Genomic DNA, 24,483 nt, shown 5'->3' on the forward strand with positions numbered 1-24,483 from the left:
ACGATTACCCCATTAATTTGAGCGAGGATGAAAGATTTGTGGATGAGGAACGTAAGAGTGAAGGACTAGAGTGCAGTGCAGGACATATCTTTTTTCGCTCTGACCGTAACTTACGTACAAGGGTTCATTGGATTCCACACTCTCTCTTTTTTCTATTCTGGATCACAGATTTGTATTTTAAACCACCTCGGATACTATATCCTCTTGAAAATGAGAGTCGAGAACGCAAAATGGACATTCACAGTGACTTTTATCTCCACGACAATACATCGGCGAAGCTCTTTAGCTACGGAGCTAACGTGATAGCATCGGGCTTAAATGCAGATAGAAACAAAAGAAATAAACCCCTGACTGGAAGTATAGACAGAAAATCAACTATACTATTAAACCATGGACATGTAACTACACGGTTAATGCTTTCCAGGCTGGGGAAGCTTAACAATGCTGTTGCTAACGACGCCATTGAAGCTAACTTAGCAACGGGACCTCACAGAGCTATGCTAAAAACATTAGCTATCCACCTACGCCAGCCCTCATCTGCTCATCAACACCGGTGCTCACCTGCGTTCCAGCGATCGATGGAGCAACGAAGGACTTCACCCGATCATAGATGCGGTCGGCGGCCCGGATACGGAGGAAGTCAAGGTGAGGTCGCCGGCTAGCGCGTCTGCTATCCATCTCAAAGTCCTCCTGGTTGTGTTGCTGTAGTCCGCCGCTAATACACCGATCCCACCTACAACTTTCTTCTTTGCAGTCTTCATTGTTCATTAAACAAATTGCAAAAGATTCACCAACACAGATGTCCAGAATACTGTGGAATTTTGAGATGAAAACAGAGCTTTTTGTATTGGATTCAATGGGGTTCGAATACTTCCGTTTCAACGATTGACGTCACGCGCATACGTCATCATACATAGACGTTTTCAACCGGAAGTTTCGCGGGAAATTTAAAATTGCACTTTATAAGTTAACCCGGCCGTATTGGCATGTGTTGCAATGTTAAGATTTCATCATTGATATATAAACTATCAGACTGCGTGGTCGGTAGTAGTGGGTTTCAGTAGGCCTTTAAGATACGAAACCTCTGCCACTTTGGATCCTGCACCATACCCCCGGACGAGAGCTGCCAATTCTAGTTTTTCAGCATGAACGCATTAAGCCTGCTAGGATAAGAGATGAAACGTCTTCTAAGACAACCTAAGCAGTCCAGTTCAGATTAATTAAATGTCCAGAGAGTAAAATGACCTGGATGAATGAGAATATTCAGACACCTTCATTATATAAATATGCCATTACTCAGTATGTCATTACTCAATAATTGCAAAAAGAACAGGCAGCGGAGAAATTCGAACCCGGATCGCATGAGGTCCTAAAGCAGAGGCGATAAACACTACACCACTGTGCAGGCCTGATTTTTTTCCAATATCATTACTTTTAAAGATATGTTAAGTCAGTGTTTTTCAACCTTTTTTGAGGCAAGGCACAATTTTTTCATTAAAAAATCCGGAGGCACACCACCAGCAGGAAACGTTAAACAATGAAACTCCACCAGGTCGTTGTGCCTTATTCTGAGTTTGTTGGTGTTTTCCTGTGTGTAGTGCTTTGGTTCTTGTTTTGCGCTTTTATTTTGGTGGCCCTTCCTGTTTTGTTGGTGTTTTCCTGTAGCAGTTTCATGTCTTCCTTTGAGCGCTATACCGCGCACCTGCTTTGTGTTAGCAAGCAAGGCTATTTATGTTGTTGCTATCCTTCTTTGTGTGGACATTGTTGATTGTCATGTCATGTACGGATGTACATTGTGGACGCCGTAAGTTTTTGCTGTCGTCCAGCATTCTGTTTCTGTTTACTTTTGTAGCCAGTTCAGTTTTACTTTCGCTTTGCATAGCCATTGCCTTTTCCTTTCCCTTTCCCTTTTGTTCATTTTTGGTTTAAGCATTACATACCTTTTTACCTGCATGCTGCCTCCCGCTGTGGTCCGCATATTGGGATCACAACAAACCATCCTCGTCTCACCCGACACATTCCGACTTTTACAAAGCAATTAACTACCTGCTGCCACCTACTGACATGGAGTATTATGTGGTTACCCTGCCGAGTTTTACCAAGCACAAACACTAAGCAACGGCACATTATTTGCAGATTCTAATTATTTATTTTTAGGACCAATTAGGTGAAGTTGCATAATTTTCCACGGCACACCAGGCAATATCTCACGGCACACTAGTGTGCCGCGGCACAGTGGTTGAAAAACACTGTGTTAAGGAACGTGTAATGACTTGTAATCATATCATCAATAATAAAATGGAATAATAGATCAGGTATCCTTACAATTTTAGTAATACATTAACAGAAGTCTTGCTTCTTACCGGTTTGTTCTGTAATGCAGACATTTAGAATTTTGTTTACACATTTTAAAGATTGGTTTACACACAGCATACAGTACTAAAACGATTGCTAAATCTTCCAAATAACAGATTTTGTGTTTTTTTTAATTTTTTATTTATTAATAAACTCATATGTATTATTATAGCTGCAAAGGGTTATGGTTATTTGTTCTGTATTATTATAGTCATACCTAAAATGTTGTACTGTAATTTGACAGATAGCTGTTGTTTCTTGTCAGTGATATTGTCATTTCTTCTTGCAGATCTAAGAAGAATGACGGCTGGCTTTGTGGGTATGGCCGTGTCCATCATTCTTTTTGGCTGGATCATTGGAGTGCTGGGATGCTGCCAGCAGCATGACCTCATGCAATATGTAGCTGGGCTACTCTTTCTAATGGGAGGTAACGTACAGACAGCCAATATGTTGAACAGCAGAAGACAGGGGTGTCCACTGTCCATATTGTCTCCTGGAGACTTTTCTGTTTAAGAAAGCTTTGAACTGTTGATACGTTTAATTCTTAGTATTTAATCAGTTTTAATGGACAAGCTTTGATGGTTTTAAACCAGGCCTGGGCAAATATTTTGACTCGGGGGGCCACATTTAGAGAATAAAATGTGTCTGGGGGCCGGTATATCGGATTTTTAGGAACACTAATACAAAACCTCACAATAATGTCTGATTGAAAGCTAAAAACTTTATGACAGACTGCCTTAAAAACGGAATGGAATTTTTTTTTTTTTTACTGAATGTGACACCCACATGAAAATAAAGAATGTGGGATTTACAATATTAACTATGAACGATAAAACACTGAACATTGACAACATATGAACGTTACATCCCCTCTTGATAAACATATTTTACAATCAAGCAAAACACAACAAAAATGCAACAAACAGCTAAATATGCGCGAAGAGTAAAAAAAACCAGACACCTAAAATCTAATATATCTGATATATCACTAAGCTTTAGAACTTTGTTGGAAAAAACTTCTTCTGCGTCTGTCCTTGACACCCACATTTCAGGCGGGCCGCTCTGGAAACACTCTGTGGAAACGCTCCCCACCCACACTGCTTGGTGCCTCGTCTGAGCTTCTGTGACTTAGTAACTAATTAGATTACCATAGTAACTAGTATATCATGCAAAAGCGCAGATTCCAACCATTGAAATACTTTGTAAATTTCAAGACTTACGGTAATTTGAATACATCATAATGGCAGCTACAGTTTCCATCTTAAAGATCTAAAAAAAATATTTGGGAATGTCCGGCAGCTTAATTTGCCCAGGTCTGTTTTAAACATTGTTTTTTATTTTAACACTTTGACATTTATTCAAATGAAAAGTGGGTAACAAATACAATTTATTAATTATTATTTATTATTAGTGGTGGGCATTGTGGTTTCCTACCAGTTCAGCTGTCCCTGAAGGCACCGTGAGTATTGAACGATCATTCTGTGATCGTCCTATACTCAAAGGAAACCGAAGAGAGCATAGCTTGCAGATTCAATGTGCACAATTGAATACCTTAGTTGCTCAGATAGTAATGTATTTATATAAGTTTAGACTGGGGTATGTTGTTTCTTAATAGGGAAATACATTTTTTTTATTTAGCAAATGCAAATTCCTTCAACCAAGCAGCTTTAGTACGATGGAATAAAAGCTCAGCAGAAAAAAAATGGTAGAGAGAAAGTCTAAAGTGACTTTAACCGGAGACTTTTGTCAAAATATGACAAGTCTTTTCTCATACCAATCTCACACGTCCAGCATCAAAATAATAGCGCTACGCTTCACATTCGGTCTAATCATCAAAACAACAAAAAATCGTTTATCATGCTTTGTCAAAGATGTTTTGTAATGTTGTTCTGTGATATTTCTACCTAAATATATGCTTCGTGGCAGATTGAAATAAAGTGTATCGTAATAGCGGCGTAATAGGTGCGATGAGGTGGCGACTTGTCCAGGGTGTACCCCGCCTTCCGCCCGATTGTAGCTGCGATAGGCTCCAGCGACCCCCGCGACCCCGAAGGGAATAAGCGGTAGAAAATGGATGGATGGAATAGCGGCGGCGATATGACGGCGGTAGACTGTCTTTGAACAAGTCAGCCTTTTATTTATGTTCACAAATATCACTGTTGAACTCAACAAGCAGAAGCGCTACACACACAACACAAAGGCTCCTCAAACACGAGCTGTGTCCCAATTCAGGGTCTGCATCCTTCGGAGGACTCGGCCTACGCAGCCTCAGAAGGCTGGACCTTCGGAGGCACCTCCGTAGGATGCCTCACTCGTTGTTAAATGGGACAGTCTAGCCTGCGGAGGATACTTACATTTGAAAGTGTATTCGCTGCCGGTGCCGGTGCCGGTGCCGGTGCCGGTGCCGGTGCCGGTGCCGGTGCCGGTGCCGCTTCTTGTATTTGCCGCCTTCGTCAAAAAATCCGGGTTGAACAAAGGCGTTGCAAAGCATCTTGGGATATGGGAGGCCACGAAGGATAGTCGCGGTGCATCCTCCGAATACAGGGAAAAGGAGGTCGCATTCGTCGGCTGCATTTGGAGGAGCCTTTGAATTTGAATGAATTGGGACAGCCTTTGCGCAGCGTTGTGACTTAAGCGGAATTCAAAATTCGCCCTTCGAAGGATGCAGACCCTGAATTGGGACACAGCTACTTTCTCTTACTCGTCTTCTTCTTCGCTCCCACTGAGACTAGGTTTAATACTGTAAGCATGCCTGCTACTGCCCTCTGCAGCCCACATCTGGTACTCACTACACAGTATTACTATCTATCCATCCATTTTCTACTGCTTGTCCCCCTCAGGGGCTACGGTATATTCTTTTATAACCTGTCCTGATTGATAGTCCAGAATAACAGAATGTTTACCAGGCTGAATATTATGTTTTATTAATAAATACAGAATGTTAAGACATTGTCGTGCAAAGATATGAATATTTTTAACTTGTGCAACATGTAATGTACAGAATATCAGAAGCATTTATTCAGGTAGAAACAAACAACTTGGACAATCAAAGCATGATCGTTGTAATCCACATTTTGTGTTATGAATGCGTGAAACTGGTATCTAAACATAGTGTTGCCCCTCCTAATGCAAGTGCTTCTACAGGAGGAATACAAATTCTGTATTACTACAAAATACAAAATCTGGCAAGATACCAACACACTTTAGGTATTTTTTAAATTTCTCTTTAAAAGGGTGTGTATGTGCTGTTTTGTTGAGCTGTTTAAAAAAAATAAATAAATAATTAAAGCAACTTATTTGTCCAGTCATGGTATACAAACTTGAAAATGATCTGTCTAGGGCGTGTGTGTCAAACTCTGCCCCGTGGGCCAAATTTGGCCCGCCGTGTAATTTCATTTGGCCCTTGAGTCAATATCCAATTAACATTAGAGCTGGCCCGCCGATTATTTACAGCGGCGGTGCCGCGGTAACACCGCATCCACCGCTAATTCTCATACTTGCCAACCCTGCCAGGAGACTCCCAAATTTCAGTGCCCCTCCCGAAAATCTGTCCCGAGCTGCCGTCACGTCCGCTTTTCATCCAGTCCAACGACGTGCTGGCCCAGTCACATAATATGTGCGGCTTCTGCACGCTCCAACACAAGTGAATGCAATTCATACTTGATCAACAGCCATACAGGTCACACTGATGGTGACCGTATAAACAACTTTAACACTGTTATCAAATATGCGCCACAGTGTGAACCCACACCAAACAAGAATGACAAACACATTTCGGGAGAACAGCCGCACCGTAACACAACACAAACAGAGCAGAACAAATAACCATAACCCTTTGCAGCACTAACTCTTCCGGGACGCTACAAGGTGTGTGTGTGTGGGGGGGGGGGGGGGGGGGGGGGGGAGGTGGGGTGTATTTTGTAACGTCCCGGAAGGGTTAGTGCTGCAAAGGGTTTTGGGTATTTGTTCTGTTGTGTTTATGTTGTGTTACGGTGCGGATGTTCTCCCGAAATGTGTTTGTCATTCTTGTTTGGTGTGGGTTCACAGTGTGGCGTATATTTGTAAGAGTGTTAAAGTTGTTTATACGGCCACCCTCAGTGTAACCTGTATGGCTGTTGATCAATTATGCGTTGCATTCACTTGTGTGTGTGTGTGTGTGTACAGAAGCGGCACATATCTTGTGACTGGGCCGACACGTTGTTAGAATGGATGAAAAGCGGACGTGACGACAGCTCGTAGAGGACGTTAAAGGCAGTGCCTTTAAGGCACGCCCCCAAGACGGTGGTCCGGGTGGAATACGAGAGAATATGGATGCCCGGGAGATTTTCGGGAGGGGCAATTCCCGGGAAATTCGGGAGAGTTGGCAAGTATGCTCTACCGCCGTGTGCGCACAGTTTGCTGATAAACTCAGTGTACTCGGCGCTGAATTAAGCCGCCGATTTGGCGACTTTGATGGTCAGAAATGTAGATTTGAACTGCTTAGAATCCCTCCGCAGTTGATGTGGAAAAAGCACCAATTAACATCCAAATGGAGCTGATTGAACTCCAGTGTGATGACACGCTGAAGTCAAAGTATGACGCTGTTGGCGCCGCACAGTTTCCACAATTCATCCCTGACACAATGCCTCAGCTCCGCACCGAAGCTGCTCAATTGCTCTCCATGTTTGGCAGCACTTATCTATGTGAGCAACTTTTCTCCTCAATGAAGATGACGAAAACGTATCAAAGGATACGTCTGACTCAGGGACGTGCGGTGAGGTTCATGGCTGGTGAGGCACTGACTTCATCACAGTCAGATTTACAAACATATGAACCCTAAAGAGTATCTTATTCACCATTTGATTGGCAGCAGTTAACGGGTTATGTTTAAAAGCTCATACCAGCATTCTTCCCTGCTTGGCACTCAGCATCAAGGGTTGGAATTGGGGGTTAAATCACCAAAAATGATTCCCGGGCGCGGCATCGCTGCTGCCCACTGCTTCTCACTGCTCCCCTCACCTCCCAAGGGGTGATCAAGGGGATGGGTCAAATGCAGAGGACAAATATCACCACACCTAGTGTGTGTGTGACAATCATTGGTACTTTAACTTAACTTTAACTTTACACATACAAACTGTAGCACACAAAAAAGCACATTTAATAAAAAAAACTTTATTATGGTCTTACCTTTACTTATAAATGAAGTCCATGCGCCGCGTGCAAGATTGAATCTATTTAAAAAAAGTTATTTAATAAGAAGCCAAAAAGTGCAAAAACAATAATGTTCGTGTTGGAGGAGTTGTGAATGACTGAAATATGAAATCCGTGCTGCAGTCTGCAGGTGTACCTAATGTTGTGGCCCAGCAGCGACTGCAGCACGGATTTCATATTTCAGTCATTCACAACTCCTCCAACACCTCTGTTTGCTGAATGTATAGATCAAATACAAATCTGACAAATAGGAATGAGTTTGGACAACTACATGCACACGTCAAGAAATGCAGTGTACCTCGCATCGAGGATGCCCTCGTACTCTGCCAGCTGTCGCATGAAACTTGCGTTCGGTCATGTGATGCTCCTCTTTTCCTTGACAAAGTTGTATGCCTTCTCTAGCGACCAGCCAAACTCTTTCATTGCATAAGCAATGACTGTGGAGGCGGATCGGCTGATGCCCATCCGTGCTGCAGTCTGCAGGCGTACCTAATTTTGTGGCCCAGCAGCGACTGCAGCCCGGATTTCATATTTCAGTCAGTCACAACTCCTCCAACACGAACATTATTGTTTTTGCACTTTTTGGCTTATTATTAAATAACTTTTTTACATAGATTCAATCTTGCACGTGGTAACTTTAAGTGTGGGCTTTAGTTAATATAACACTCCCGTCAGGGGGTGCATTCTACGGCGGGGGTGCATGAGGCGGGATTACTGCGGGCCTCAGCCAGTGCGTCTTCGCAGCCGTTTTATGATCGCTCAGCACAAAAAATATGTTACACACATACAGTTGTTGACAAAATACACTGTACACTATATACCTCAGCTAACTAAACTATGGAAATGTATAATATAATTCATATAGCAATACGGTCTCACTGCACAGCAGGCTAGGAGTTAGCCGAGTCATTGCGCAATCTATGGTGAGGCTCAACTCAGTGACGTGCTTCAACTGGCTGGTGACTCACCGCAAGTCTCTTCTCAGTATTTTAACGGCAAATGTGAAAATTCAGCGATTTTGAATAAAAATAATGTAAAACTGGTGAAGTTAAATGGAAAATAACTTAATAGTATAATCACTGGATACATATAACAATTGAATGATTTTTTTTTCTTTTTACATTTTTTTTCTTTCCGCCTCACCTGCCTCCCCTGACTGCACGTCACTGGTCTGACTGATGAACACCTTCATTCGATAATGAAGGTTGCCTCAGCTCAAAGCCTGAGCCCCAACATTAATGAACTAACATCCAAGAAAAGATGCCAGATATCTGGCTTGGGCACATCAGATTAGATCAGTGGGTTGCAAACTGAGCAGTTTAAAGGCCTACTGAAATGTTTATTTAAACGGGGATAGCAGATCCATTCTATGTGTCATACTTGATCATTTCGCGATATTGCCATATTTTTGCTGAAAGGATTTAGTAGAGAACACCGACGATAAAGTTTGCAACTTTTGGTCGCTGATAAAAAAAGCCTTGCCTGTACCGGAAGTAGCTTGACGTCACAGGTTGAAAGGCTCCTCACATTTCCCCATTGTTTACACCAGCAGCGAGAGCGATTCGGACCGAGAAAGCGCCGATTACCCCATTAATTTGAGCCAGGATGAAACATTTGTGGATGAGGAACGTTAGAGTGAAGGACTAGAGTGCAGTGCAGGATGCATCTTTTTTCGCTCTGACCGTAACTTAGGTACAAGCTGGCTCATTGGATTCCACACTCTCTCCTTTTTCTATTGTGGATCACGGATTTGTATTTTAAACCACCTCCGATACTATATCCTCTTGAAAATGAGAGTCGAGAACGCGAAATGGACATTCACAGTGACTTTTATCTCCACGACAATACATCGGCGAAACACTTTAGCTACGGAGCTAACGTGATAGCATCGGGCTTAACTGCATATAGAAACAAAAGAAATAAGCCCCTGACTGGAAGGATAGACAGAAAATCAACAATACTATTAAACCATGGACCTGTAACTACACGGTTAATGCTTTCCAGCCTGGCGAAGCTTAACAATGCTGTTGCTAACGACGCCATTGAAGCTAACTTAGCAACGGGACCTCACAGAGCTATGCTAAAAACATTAACAATCCACCTACGCCAGCCAGCCCTCATCTGCTCATCAACACCCGTGCTCACCTGCGTTCCAGCGATCGACGGTGCGACGAAGGACTTCACCCGATCATCCGTGCGGTCGGCGGCTAGCGTCGGATAGCGCGTCTGCTATCCAAGTCAAAGTCCTCCTGGTTATGTTGCTGGAGCCAGCCGCTAATACACCGATCCCACCTACAACTTTCCTCTTTGCAGTCTTCATTGTTCATTAAACAAATTGCAAAAGATTCACCAACACAGATGTCCAGAATACTGTGGAATTTTGAGATGAAAAAAGAGCTTTTTGTATTGGATTCAATGGGGTACCAATACTTCCGTTTCAACGATTGACGTCTCGCGCATACGTCATCATACATAGACGTTTTCAACCGGAAGTTTAGCGGGACATTTAAAATTGCACATTATAAGTTAACCCGGCCGTATTGGCATGTGTTGCAATGTTAAGATTTCATCATTGATATATAAACTATAGACTGCGTGGTCGGTAGTAGTGGGTTTCAGTAGGCCTTTAAAGTCCTGAATGGTTGGTTTATTCATTGTTATTTTATTTTCAAATTGATTAGTCTGTGGAAAAAGTTAATGTTGATATTTACCTCAGAAGGCTGCAAATAGAAAAGAGGCATTCAATTTTTATTTAAATTGTATTTGATATGCCATTGATATTTTTTAAATTTTTATTATTATTATTTGAAACTAGATTTTGCATGTCACTATAAAGTTATATAAGCCTTGCTTGTTCAATATTCAATGCAAAACTTGTTTGGGTCCCTATTAATAGGTTTATTTGTTCAACCTTGGCCCGCGGCTTTGTTCAGTTTAAAATTTTGGCCCACTCTGTATTTGAGTTTGACACGCCTGGTCTAGGGTACACTTATTATTGATGAAAAATTATATTTATCAGCGATTTTCACGATTGATTTTGAGTTAACTATGGACAAACTATATGCAATTAAATATTTTAAGTGTTTGACGACCCTAAATGAATAGTAATACCAATATTAATACTGAATAGTAATAATTACCTCTATTATTACAATTACTATCATTTCAAATGTAACAATTTAACAATACATTAATTAGATAAATAAATAGATTTGTATTCTATCAACAGTGATGGAGCAAGAACAACAACTCTTTCAGCCATTGGTGTGAATGAACGTTCACGTATTTGAGCCGCAAGTTTATTGTGACTGGGCCAAAGTGTCTGAACATTCCTTTGGTTTGAGAAGTCACAACAATTAAATCAAGAATGCCTACTCGCCAAGAATGGTCTTTTATTTATTTTTTCACTCAGCAGGCAGCTACAGTTCTCATGTATCTAGTTTTCCACATACTGTAAAGATTAATTTAGTCATCGATCCGTTGGATCTATGCTATGCGCATGCCCAGAGTTTTTATTTTTTATTTATTTTTTAATAAACCTTTACTTATAAACTGCAACATTTACAAACAGCTGAGAAACAATAATCAAAATAAGTATGGTGCCAGTATGCTGTTTTTTTTTCAATAATATACTGGATAGGATAGAAATGTAGTTTGTCTCTTTTATCCGATTATTAATCGACTAATCGAAGAAATAATCGACAGATTAATCGATTACCAAATTAATCGTTAGTTGCAGCCCCAATATATATACTGTATATATATATATATATATATATATATATATATATATATATATATATATATATATATAAATATATATATATATATATATATATATATATATATATATATATATATATATATATATATATATATATAAATATATATATATATATATATATATATATATATATATATATATATATATATATATATATATATATATATATATATATACTACCCTTCAAAAGTTTGGGGTCACCCAAACAATTTTGTGGAATAGCCTTCATTTCTAAGAACAAGAATAGACTGTCGAGTTTCAGATGAAAGTTCTCTTTTTCTGGCCATTTTGAGCGTTTAATTGACCCCACAAATGTGATGCTCCAGAAACGCAATCTGCTCAAAGGAAGGTCAGTTTTGTAAGGGTTTTCTAATCATCAATTAGCCTTCTGAGCCAATGAACAAACACATTGTACCATTAGAACACTGGAGTGATAGTTGCTGGAAATGGGCCTCTATACACCTATGTAGATATTGCACCAAAAACCAGACATTTGCAGCTAGAATAGTCATTTACCACATTAGCAATGTATAGAGTGTATTTCTTTAAAGTTAAGACTAGTTTAAAGTTATCTTCATTGAAAAGTACAGTGCTTTTCCTTCAAAAATAAGGACATTTCAATGTGACCCCAAACTTTTGAACGGTAGTGTATATATTGTATATATATATATATATATATATATATATATATATATATATATATATATATATATATATATATATATATATATATATATATATATATATATACATATATACATATATATATATATATATATATATATATATATATATATATATATATATATATATATATATATATACATATATATATATATATATATATATATATATATATATATATATATATATGTATATATATATGTATATATATATATATATATATATATTATATATATATATATATATATATATATATATATATATATATATATATATATATATATATATATATATATATATATTTCACAATATTATGTCAGACCCACTCGACATCCATTGCTTTCGGTCTCCCCTAGAGGGGGGTGGGGGGGGGGTTACCCACATATGCGGTCCTCTCCAAGGTTTCTCATAGTCATTCACCGACGTCCCACTGGGGTGAGTTTTTCCTTGCCCGTATGTGGGCTTTGTACCGAGGATGTCGTTGTGATTTAGGGCTATATAAATAAACATTGATTGATTGATTGATATATATATATATATATATATATATATATATATATATATATATATATATATATATATATATATATATATATATATATATATATACACACACAGTACAGGCCAAAAGTTTGGACACACTTTCTCATTCAATGTGTTTTCTTTATTTTCATGACTATTTACATTGTAGATTGTCACTGAAGGCATCAAAACTATGAATGAACACATGTGGAGTTATGAACTTAAAATGAAATTAAATGAAAACATAGTTTTGTATTCTAGTTTCTTCAAAATAGCCACCCTTTGCTCTGATTAATGCTTTGCACACTCTCGGCATTCTCTCGATGAGCTTCAAGAGGTAGTCACCTGAAATGGTTTTCACTTCACAGGTGTGCCTTATCAGGGTTGATTACAGGAATTTCTTGTTTATCAATGGGGTTGGGACCATCAGTTGTGTTGTGAATAAGGTGTGTCCAAACTTTTGGCCTGTACTGTATATGTGTGTGTGTGTATATATATATTTACTTGCACACTAACATACAAAAAACCGAAATGCTGCAATGCTGCATGCATCAGTAGCCAATGAAGGGGCCTTGTAGACATTTAGATAATAATTTTGACAGTTTAATATAATACATTTAGAATATGTAATAATAATATCCTAAATATTACTAATACACAATATAATAATCAAAGATGTATAAATAATCGATTAATAATCTAATTGTAGCCCCTGAATTGTAATCGAATCATGAGGTGCCCAATAATTCCCAACTCTATTGGCAATCCTATTATTGGATTTAGGAAACTGAGAAAAGTTCTGTGCCGCTTGGAATGCAGGAATAGAAAGTGCAATACTTGTGTTATTTTAACAACAACAAACTGAGTCCTGTCTCTTGTTCCCACACAGGAACATGCTGCATCATCTCGTTATGCACATGCGTGGCCGGCATCAACTTCGAGTTGTCCCGCTACCCTCGCTACATGTACGGCCTCCCCGAGGACATTAGCCATGGCTATGGCTGGTCCATGTTTTGTGCCTGGGGCGGCCTCGGCCTTACGTTGCTAGCCGGCTTCCTCTGCACCTTAGCCCCATCTTTGAGCACGCCGACTCGCACGACGACCCACAAGCCGAGGCAAGAAAACGGAACCGTGTGACACTAAGCGCACAAATCACACAGACTACACTTTTCAAAACCTTATAATGTTCAAATCAGAAACTCTTTTTTTGGTCTGGTCACCACCTCACCTCACCCCGCCCTCGACATCGCCGTCCCTCTCAGTGTTTCATTGTGCCTGAGTCCTGACAGCACACAGTTTTGGAGCAAAGAACCAAGAGACTTTCACACACATGATTTTGACCCCCCCCCCCCCAAAAAAAAAAAAAAAAAAGGACAACTGGAAGTGTCCAACCTTACGTCTGACAGGCCAATGGCTTGTAATAGCACAAATGTTTGGTGTTTTCGTCTTTGACTTGCCGACTTTATGGCAATCTGAAGGTGACTGTTTTACTATGGTGCTCTCATACACACTCCTAAAGGCACACACACGCTCATTTTCTCCTGATGAGAGAAATTCTACAAAAAAAACAACAACATTATGACCAGGAGTGACCATTGTTTACTGTCGGTGTAGCGCCAAGATCGCATCGGATACCTGTATTCTCTGCTGGGTGTGCAGAAATCGCATCAAATCCTTTGATTATCGACGGAAGTGTTCTAAATGTACAAATGTGTCTACAAGTAGGTCCCGCTTCATTTGATTTTGAATAAGGTTGTTTATGTCTGTTAGTGTTGAGGCAACGGTGCCTGGCAGTATGGAGGTGCAGCCTCAGCAGGATGGTCTTGGAGACTTGTGCTTGGAGGATAAATCCATTGTAGGATTTAGCAACATGACTTTTTTTTTTGGTCACAGATATATGAAATGCATAACTGCAGAGATGTATCTTGCAGCTCTTCACTACAAAAAGGGGAACTTGAGTGTTATTGTCTACCTTATTGTGTAACTGGAAGATTTAACGAGATTCATTTAAAACTGGTCACGGGTAAATGTTACAGCGTTTTGGTTTTAATGTTGCAAATGTCGATGGGGAAGTCTTCTCCATCTTTATAGTAGAGGAAAAAGAAGTCCAGTGATGGTTGGGGGCATTTCTGGGGCAGGGGTGATGCAGCTGGAGAGGCTGATTTGCTTGGTGATTTTAATTTTGGAAAAGATGATGTGTAACTAAGACATTTCGGTATTTGACGCCTTAAATCAGGGGTGTCCAAACTTTTTCCACTGAGGGCCGCACATTGAAAAATCAAAGCTAGCAGGGGCCATTTTGATATTTTTTATTTTAAAAACCAATACAATATATGTATAAAAAATATACATTTAGGCTTCCATTCAGGCTTGATCCCAAAGGGTTTTGGTACCAAAAATATAAAAAATGTGTCATTATTCAGTATTATTATTTGTGTTATTATTCAAGTTTTTAAATCTCTAGATCAACATTAGGTCTATCTGTCAATATACAATTTTTTAAAGATTTAAATTGTATGCTCTTTTTGTCAAAGAAAACCCTTTTTTTAATGAAAAAAACACAAAATATGCAATGTTTTCACCCAATAGATTTTTTAAGTGGGATATTTGAGATTATATAATAATTGGAGCCTTAAAAAGGGCAATAACTCTTAACACCATTGATTGTAATTCATTATTATTTTTTGAGCAATGACGCTTAAAAACTAATCACACTAAAATTGTAGGGAATCCAAAAGGGTCCTACTCATTAAAGTGTTAAAAATAAATTATAATTTTTTTTTTTTTTACTGTTTACTTTTAACACAATAATCTCGAGATCAACTTCAGATCTATCTGTCAATTATAAGTTTTATTGTTGTTTATGTTTTTTGTTTGTTCGTTTTAGGCCCTTCTTTAAAAAAAACAGCTCGTTTTTTTACATGGCAAACACAAAATATGCAACATTTTCCCCAAAAAATATCTCAAAATATTTAATGTGACGTAATTGGAGCCTTGAATAGGTCAATAATTCATAATGACATTGATTTGGATTTATTATTATTTTTTAAAGAAAGAAACAGCATACGTGGCAGCTTTGTGTGATTAGGGTAAACAGTGCTATATTTTCTTGTTACATTTCACCTGTGTGCTCTTTAAATACCACTTTTAATGTTTTTTATTTTTTTCAATCGTATTTTTAAAATGTGCCATGGGGCCGTTAAAAAATGACCTGCGGGCCGCAAATGGCCCCCGGGCCGCACTTTGGACACCCCTGCCTTAAATCCTGTATTTTGTACCTTCTAGCAAACGTAAGTGAACTTTGTTCCTGCAATAATCACCAACATGAACATTTAGGACTAAACAAATTCAAAAGTGCTTGCAAGTATCATTGATGTAGAAAGGGAAGGATAGGACACAGGCCTAAGACATCAGAGTGCCCTCTCTTAAAGGGGAACTGCACTATTTCGGAAATTTTGCCAACCGTTCACAATCATTACGAGAGACAATAAGACAAAAGATGTGTGTTTTTTTGTTTTTTTTACATTTATGCATGTAAAAATCGGCTCATTCTTGGTGGCAAGCATTGCAGCTAACGGGAGCAAACAATTCTACCGCTAAATCACTTTAAAATTGCATTCAAAAACCGTCAACAATACGTCATTTACGTTCCGTAACCTGCATCATAACCAAGCTGCAGCTGCTTCGGTATTAGCTGTAAAAGCTCGCTACAGAAAGCATGACGTGCTGCATGTATCTTGTACAATATTAAAGTGTGACTCGCTCGATGGACAGTTGTGTGTTTGGTCCAGCTGGCAGTGGACGTTTTGGAATTTTTTTGGAGTAAGCACTCCATTTATGTCGAAATAGCATTGGTCAAGTTCCACATTTACAGCGCCAAAGTCACTTTCACCTCACTCTCTCAGCTTCCGTCTGCTCCAACGTCTCACCCTTCCTTCGTGCTTGCCTCTAAAAGCAGTAGTTCATCCTCAGTATGTTCAGCTTCAAAAATATACGGTTGTGTTGTCCTCATTAGTCCAAAAATAGTCGTCTTCATTGTACACATCTAGCTCGACAACACATGTACTGTAGTTGTACTAACACGCATGACGTGCTGCGTGTATCTTGTACAATAATAAAGTGTGACTCGCTCGATGGACAGTTGTGTGTTTGGTCCAGCTGGCAGTGGACGTTTTTGAATTTTTTTGGAGTAAGCACTCCATTTATGTCGAAATAGCATTGGTCAAGTTCCACATTTACAGCGCCAAAGTCACTTTGACCTCACTCTCTCAGCTTCCGTCTGCTCCAACGTATCACCCTTCCTTCGTGCTCGCCTCTAAAAGCAGTAGTTCATCCTCAGTATGTTCAGCTTCAAAAATATACGGTTGTGTTGTCCTCATTAGTCCAAAAATAGTCGTCTTTGTTTTTTGTTATCAAGTCTGCCATGATTAGAAAACACACTTGCGTTTGTTTATGTATGTAGGACACACATTTGTTCCCAGAAGTCGGAAGTGCGCTGCTATGGAAAAATAAATCAATGCACTGAGAAATTAGTTTCGGCAATGGTTAATATGACCAAAACACGGTAAATATTGAACATATTACATATTGTTATAAAGGTGTGTGTTACTAGGTTGTATACGTATATACTTGCAGTGTGTTTACAAAACCTTGATGGAGGGTTTTGAAGATGTTTTAGAGGGCTTTGAAGGCTCCAGCGGTGACTCCCATTAGACGTATCTTCGAAGCGTTTTTATCATCTTTAGAATCCTAAAAAAAAAGTCCATGCAAGTTTTTGTCTCTCATGATTGTCAACGATATGCAAAATTTAAAAAAAAGTGCTGTTCCCCTTTAAATGAAAACAAATAAAGTTTGTGCTTTTAAACTAAGGAATGTATCCAGTGGATTTAAGTAAAAATGAAATGTATTCTAGAATATTCTCACACTAGGGTATATTATACATCTGAAATAAAATCATTTGGCCAAAAGACCTGGCAGGCATTCATTGACCTTGGACCTATTTGCTTATATTAAATTAGTCTCAGGGCATTGGATCAAAAGAAACTGAACTGTTCAGATGGTCTTAGAAGACGTTTCGCCTTTCATCCAAGCACCATCCTTAAATACTAGCTAGGACAGCTCTAATCTGAGGGGATGGTACGGGATCCAATGTATTTATCTGCTATTGCAGAGATATGTTCCAGCACCAACAGTTTCACTCTTTTCTAGCTTAAAACAACCTTCTCAGATGATAGTGCGGATGTACAGAAACTTTGAGGGTTCCCCTATCCTAGTCACTGAGTTGTGTCCTTGATAAATGGGTTATGGTAAATGGGTTATACTTGTATAGAGCTTTTCTACCTTCAAGGTACTCAAAGCGCTTTGACACTATTTCTACATTCACCCATTCACACACACATTCACACACTGATGGCTGGAGCTGCCCTGCAAGGCCCTAACCACGACCCATCAGGAGCAAGGGTGAAGTGTCTTGCTCAAGGACACAACAGACGTGACGAGGTTGGTAGAAGGTGGGGATCTAACCAGGAACCCCCAGCTTGCTGGCATGGCCGCTCCCCCAACCGCGCCACGCCGTCCCCCTTTCTGCAAGAGAATCCACCCACCTTGCTACCAGTGCCGCTCACACTGGTGTATGAATACGAACGAATGTTTAGTGTTAGTCGGAGAGACTTTAGGTCAGGGCTAATCAACTGGCGGCCGTGGGGCCAAATCATGACACCATACCGATCCCCGAGCTCAGTTTAAAACTTGGAAGACAAACATTTTTGCAGCAAATTCCTAAAAACTCTAGAGTGTTCCTGTTGTGTAGAGGAACTAAGACCACTGTAAACACATGGGCAGATCCTTGCATTGACATTCTAACCATGCTACAGTAGCAAACTTACAACACTGGTGTACACATTTGTGATTTACATACCGCATTTTTCGGAGTATAAGTCGCTCCGGTGTATAAGTCGCACCGGCCGACAATGCATAATAAAGAAGGGAAAACAACATATATAAGTCGCACTGGAGTATAAGTCGCATTTTCTGGGAACATTTATTTGATAAAACCCAAAACCAAGAATAGACATTTGAAAGGCAATTTAAAATAAATAAAGAATAGTGAACAACAGGCTGAATAAGTGTACGTTATATGACGCATAAATAACAAACTGAGAACGTGCCTGATATGTTAACGTAACATATTATGGTAAGAGTCATTCAAATAACTATAACATATAGAACATGCTATACGTTTACCAAACAATCTGTCATTCCTAATCGCTAAATCCCATGAAATCTTATACGTCTAGTCTCTTACGTGAATGAGCTAAATAATATTATTTGATATTTTACGGTAATGTGTTAATAATTTCACACATAAGTTGTTCCTGAGTATATGTCGCACCCCCGGCCAAACTATGAAAAAAACTGTGACTTATAGTCCGAAAAATATGGTAACTGAGGCGTTCCTCAGGGCACCCCTTTAAGTCCTCTCTTTTTTGTCAGTTATTTTTCATAATATGATTTATGTCACTGGGGTGTTGCTGTAGCTTGTTTGCTTCAGATGCAGTCAGTCGGCATGTGTTCAACTTATTTAGTTATACCACTAGTGTCCCTCATGGTTCCATTTTAGGTCCTCTTTTTTTCATCATTCGTGCTATTCAACTGGTGGCCTGCGAGTTTGATTCAAAAAACTTTTTTGCAGATAAAAATCTATAGTGGTTCGAGTGTCCGCCATGAGATCGGTAGGTTGTGAGTTCAAACCCCGGCCGAGTCATACCAAAGACTATAAAAAATGGGACCCATTACCTCCCTGCTTGGCACTCACCATCAAGGGTTGGAATTGGGGGTTAAATCACCAAAAATGATTCCCGGGCGCGGCCACTGCTGCTGCTCACTGCTCCGCTCCCCTCCCAGGGGGTGATCAAAAGTGATGGGTCAAATGCAGAGTAATTATTATATAATTTCGCCACACCTAGTGTGTCTGTGACAATCATTGGTACTTTAACTTTAACTTTATGTAGCTTTTTTGCAGAATGCGTTTAAACACAACAGAGCACTCCTGGAACTCTGCCAAAATAAACAGACCAAAATGAAATGTCTGCTGCAGAAGGCTGCTGGTTCTCCAGAATATACAAAATACGATTAATAGTGAAGGTGGAAGTCCGGCCCTCTGTCTTTAGCTTTCTTAGATGAATATATGAAGCCACGTTTGCGTCGGTCTACCCCAGGGCAGTTGAGGCTACAAACGTATCTTACCTACACCATGGCGTGAATGAATAATGGCTTCTCAGCGCTATATAAATCTAATCCATTATTATTATCATTCTTTTTGGGACGACACGCTGGAGTGTGGCTTCTGCCAGCCAATGACAGTTGTTTGTGTGGAATCAGCCTCTTTAGTATTCCACCTGGTTGCAATAATGGTCGAAGGTGCACCTGAAACCAAAGGTTGTGTTTACAACAGATTCAGTCTTTTAGCATCCAACAATAAACACATATGTCGCTATCTCGGAGGATAAATAACTTTTTTCCCCTCAGACTACTGTCCTATTGAGTATTTGAGCATGGACTGATAGGCTGCCAATATGGGAGGCGGAATGTCTTCAAAGACACCCGGAACAGTTCTACCACGTCCCAACAACATGCATGTTAGGTCATTGGTACTCTTAATTGTTTATAAAGTGTGAATGTGAGTACCAAACAATGATGTGACCTGTGACCAGTTCAGGGTGTGCACCGCCTCTCTCTCAGCTAACGTAGGCTCTAGCTCACCCGTGACCCTAATGAGGACAAGCGGTAAAGAAAATGGATCTTCCTTATATTTCCACTTTTTGTAGTGGTGACAGTGCATTATCTTTGCTGACAGCTGAATCGTAATGTGACAAGAGACAAATAAGACACCAGACTGCAGATGAGTTGTTTACAGTAATGACTGGGCTTTTTGAGGCACAAAAATGTGGTTTTGAGACCAAGGTGTGGCTAAAAAAAAGAGCTCCCCCAAAACATTTTTTCCCACTACAAATGTGAGTTTTTCCAGCAGTAGTGAGTCATCAGATGCAACTGATGGTTGTATGTTGCAGCACAAGTTTGGGAAAATACCACTTATTTATTTACCGTATTTTCTGGACTATAGAGCCGAACCCACTAACTACATTTTAGAAGAAAACAATATTTGTGCATATATTAGCCGCACCAAACTATAAGCCCAGATATATACATTGTTTATTTACATACTTTAATTTTTTCAAAGAGTGTCTGTAACAAGCATATTTGCCAACCCTTCCGATTTTCCCGGGAGACTCACGAATTTCAGTGCCCCTCCCGAAAATCTCCCGGGGCAACGATTCTCCCGAATTTTTTCCCGATTTCCACCCAGACAACAATATTGGGGCCGTGCGTTTAAGGCACGGCCTTTAACGTCCTCTCTCACCTGAAACCTTCACCCCTTAACAGCCGTATGCTGTCCTCACTCAGGTCCGCATGCTGATCTGAGGACAGCCTGTCGTCACGTCCATTTTTCCTCCATACAAACAGAGTCACATAACTTCTACGGCTTTTATTACACACAAGTGAACGCAAGGCTTACTTTGTCAACAGCCATACAGGTCACACTGAGGGTAGCCGTATAAACACAACTTTAACACTGTTACAAATATGCGCCACACTGTGAACCCACACCAAACAAGAATGACAAACACATTTCGGGAGAACATCCGCACCGTAACACAACATAAACACAACAGAACGACTAACCAGAACCCCTTGCAGCACAAACTCTTACGGGACGCTACAATATACACCCCCCGCTACCCCCCCCCCCCCCCCCATCTCCCGAATTCGGAGGTCTCAAGGTTGGCAAGTATGGTAACAGGGCAGTAAAGTAGCTGTTCAAACAAAACAGAAGTCATCATCATGGACCCACTCGGTGCGTAAGCTAGCCCTGCGATCAGCTGAACAGACTCAATAACTCCACGGTGACGTTTTGGTGAATTTACCCAACAGAAACAATACAAACAGAATGCCATTTTAAGTCAAAAATACTTACATGGACGTGTTAGCATATTAGGTAATGCTAACGACGTACAAATTTGCATGAAAACGCTATCAAATGTGACGGTTTGGTAAGTATGAATTGTTTTAGTAGTATTGTAAAACGTATAAACATTGCTTGGAGTGATGAATGAAGGAACCATACGAGTTGAAAGGCTCTGGACAACTAGAAGACGGAACCTGCACTTGAACCTCCGGCTAAACATAGGGAAATACTGTAAATGTTCAACCCGCACCATTTATATTATTGCATAAATAACACACAAAAGTGTGTTATTTATGCAATAACACACCTTTTCGATGTCTGTCGGTGTGCAATGTAAACTATTTGTTAAAACAAAACATTATGGCCATTAGTGAAGAAAACTCCAAAAATAAGGCACACCGTTTTATGAACCGCAGAGTTTAAAGTGTGGGAGGAAAAGTAACGCATTATAGTCCGGAAAATATGGTAGTTATTAAATTATTATTTTTTGTATTATTATTTATTTCTAAGTATGCAAGGTGCATATTTGGAATGAACTGTGTTGTACAAGACTGTTTTGAAAAATATACTCCTCAGTGTACTGTGCGGTATGTACAGTAGAAAGGTTTACTAGAGCAGGGTATTCCATGAAAAAGGCAGAAATGAGCCGATTGTTGTGTCGGCCACTTCACAAATGTTGTCCAAGGTATTATTGTCGTCCTGTGCGATTAAGTTGTTGAAATTGCCGGACATGACTCAAATGTGAAGTTATCAGCCAGAAAAAAAAAACTGCTATTACGTTTGTTGACAACACCGTGTACAATGTTCAGTCCTTTTTTTTTTAACGTCACCGAGAGGTTAAACCCGAACTGAAGCATGACTGAAAAAGTGTTGAATCTTAGCACATTGCAGGGGTGTCTTAAGAGGAATTACACGAGTGTACGTTTGCAAGCTCACAACGATGGGAGCATGCGATACACACCATGTTGTGTCTTTCTACTAACAAGTCCGGGTCTTGTGTGTTTAGGAAGAGTCAGTACTTGCTTTTATTGTGAAAACATTAGACCAGTAACGAGGGGGTGAATGTAAGAAATAAAACATTGTATTACGCATTTTACACAGTTTAGTGTTTTGGCTTTTTAAAGTTCCCCACCCAAACGCAGTGCAGCAACACAAGTATTACTGTAGGGAGTAATGAGTGTGGGACATGTAGACTCAACAGAAGCAATATTGTACACATAATGTGAAGGTTTTCTGTACTTTTGTACGGTGGTCGACAGAGGCAAACACATCTAAACACAGAAATGATGCAAAAATACATAAACACCATAAAAGAAGCAAGCTTCATTGGCCATAAATTGACCAAAACCTTAAAAAAACAACTGCATAAGAAAAATGCTGCAAGTTCACAGAACAAAATTAATTAGGCTACCAGTGGCACCAAACCCAAGGATTGTCTGTCTTTTAAGACATAATATATTACGGTATTATAACTCAAAGTCAGATATTACATCATTTTATGTGGTCGGCGAAAGCAGGGAATGTGCGTCAATAAAATACTTAATCTTTCTTACTAAATGTATTTGTTCCTTTCATTTTCAGTTCAGTTCAGTTTCAGTTTATTTGGAACATGCGTACGATACAATGTAATGCATCACACAATTCCAGTTGTTTCATTACAGCACGTCCGAAAAGGAGTAGGAAGAAGCAGAGCTTATTTAGTCCTACCCCTTTTCATACCATAGCAATTTTATCCAATTTCCTTGTTCTCTGTAACAGAACAGTGAACAAATAAATAATAAATAAATAATATACCATAGTAAACAAACAAATATTATTTTTTGGACAGGAAAAAATGCCTGTACTTCATGCAATTGCGTATATTTCAAACCTTATAATAAGGTAACAATATTAAAGTCACAAATATAACATATTAACAAATATATTTAATGAAAAAAAAATAAAACCTTAACTATCTGCTTGACTTAGAATTTCAAAGCAAGTCATTCATCAAATTGTACATAAAAAAAAAATATATATACAGTAATCCCTTATTGCTGTTAAATGGCAAAGTAGGAATCATTAACCATAAATTCAATATTTTTATAGCTAGAGCATAAAAAAACCTGTTTACTATTTTCTAAATACATTTTTTAACGTCATGAGGGTCCTCCAGACATGAAATAACTCCCTTAAGTCACATTTTACACTCTTTCAATCCATTATAGTAATGCTGTCTGAGGCTGAGCCAATCAGTGGCCTTGACACTGAACAGTGTGATCCGATTATTTTGGTCTCATCGAGTGGCCAATACTACTGTAGTATGGATATTTGTAGGCAGTTTAGCCATTTTCATCCTTAAAACGCTTAATATAGGACATAAACATTGTAGAACAGGCATGTGGTACGCGGGCTCCATCCAGTGGTATGCCAAATAATCACCCAATTAAATATTCAAACACAGTGTTACTGTTCAAACTATGCATAATGTTACAGTGGACAGAATATTAAATATACATGTTAAATAAGACACCTGCCTTTTTTTCATGAACATTCAGGCCTACTGTGCTACTGTGTTTTAATGTTGGTTATTATGGTGGTACTTGGAGAGTGTTTTTGGAGGTAGTACTGGGTAAAAAAAGAACCACTGTTCTAGAATGTGCTTAAAATATGTCATGATAATATCAAACCACAATATTTGAAGCGCGGTGACTGTAATCATAGAAAATTAGGAAAAAAAAAAAAATATATATATATATATATATATATATATATATATATATTGACTGTTAAAAGCAGCCCTCTGAGGGCAGCCATACCTAAAAAAAAATTGACATAGAGAAATCAAACTTTAGGTTATAGCTTCTTTCATTTTGGCACAAATAAACCCTTGCAGCATTTCTCTCATGCAGTTGTTTTAGACATGTGTGCGTGTGTGTATTTC

The 24,483-nt window shown here is 39.2% G+C and overlaps 1 protein-coding gene across 1 annotated transcript in view; it reads left to right on the forward strand.

The window, feature by feature from the left end:
• Positions 1-24,294, forward strand: part of tmem276b (transmembrane protein 276b) — a 43,947-nt gene extending 19,653 nt beyond the window's left edge. Inside the window, exons 3-4 of the mRNA XM_062030926.1 lie at positions 2,645-2,782; positions 13,425-24,294. Of these exons, the coding sequence (XP_061886910.1) occupies positions 2,645-2,782; positions 13,425-13,672 (386 nt within the window). The 3' untranslated portion in view covers positions 13,673-24,294. The remainder of the gene's footprint in view (positions 1-2,644; positions 2,783-13,424) is intronic.
• Positions 24,295-24,483: the final 189 nt, after the last annotated feature.

The sequence above is a fragment of the Entelurus aequoreus genome, linkage group LG02, assembly GCF_033978785.1.
Source record: "Entelurus aequoreus isolate RoL-2023_Sb linkage group LG02, RoL_Eaeq_v1.1, whole genome shotgun sequence".
Taxonomy (NCBI): Eukaryota; Metazoa; Chordata; class Actinopteri; order Syngnathiformes; family Syngnathidae; genus Entelurus; species Entelurus aequoreus.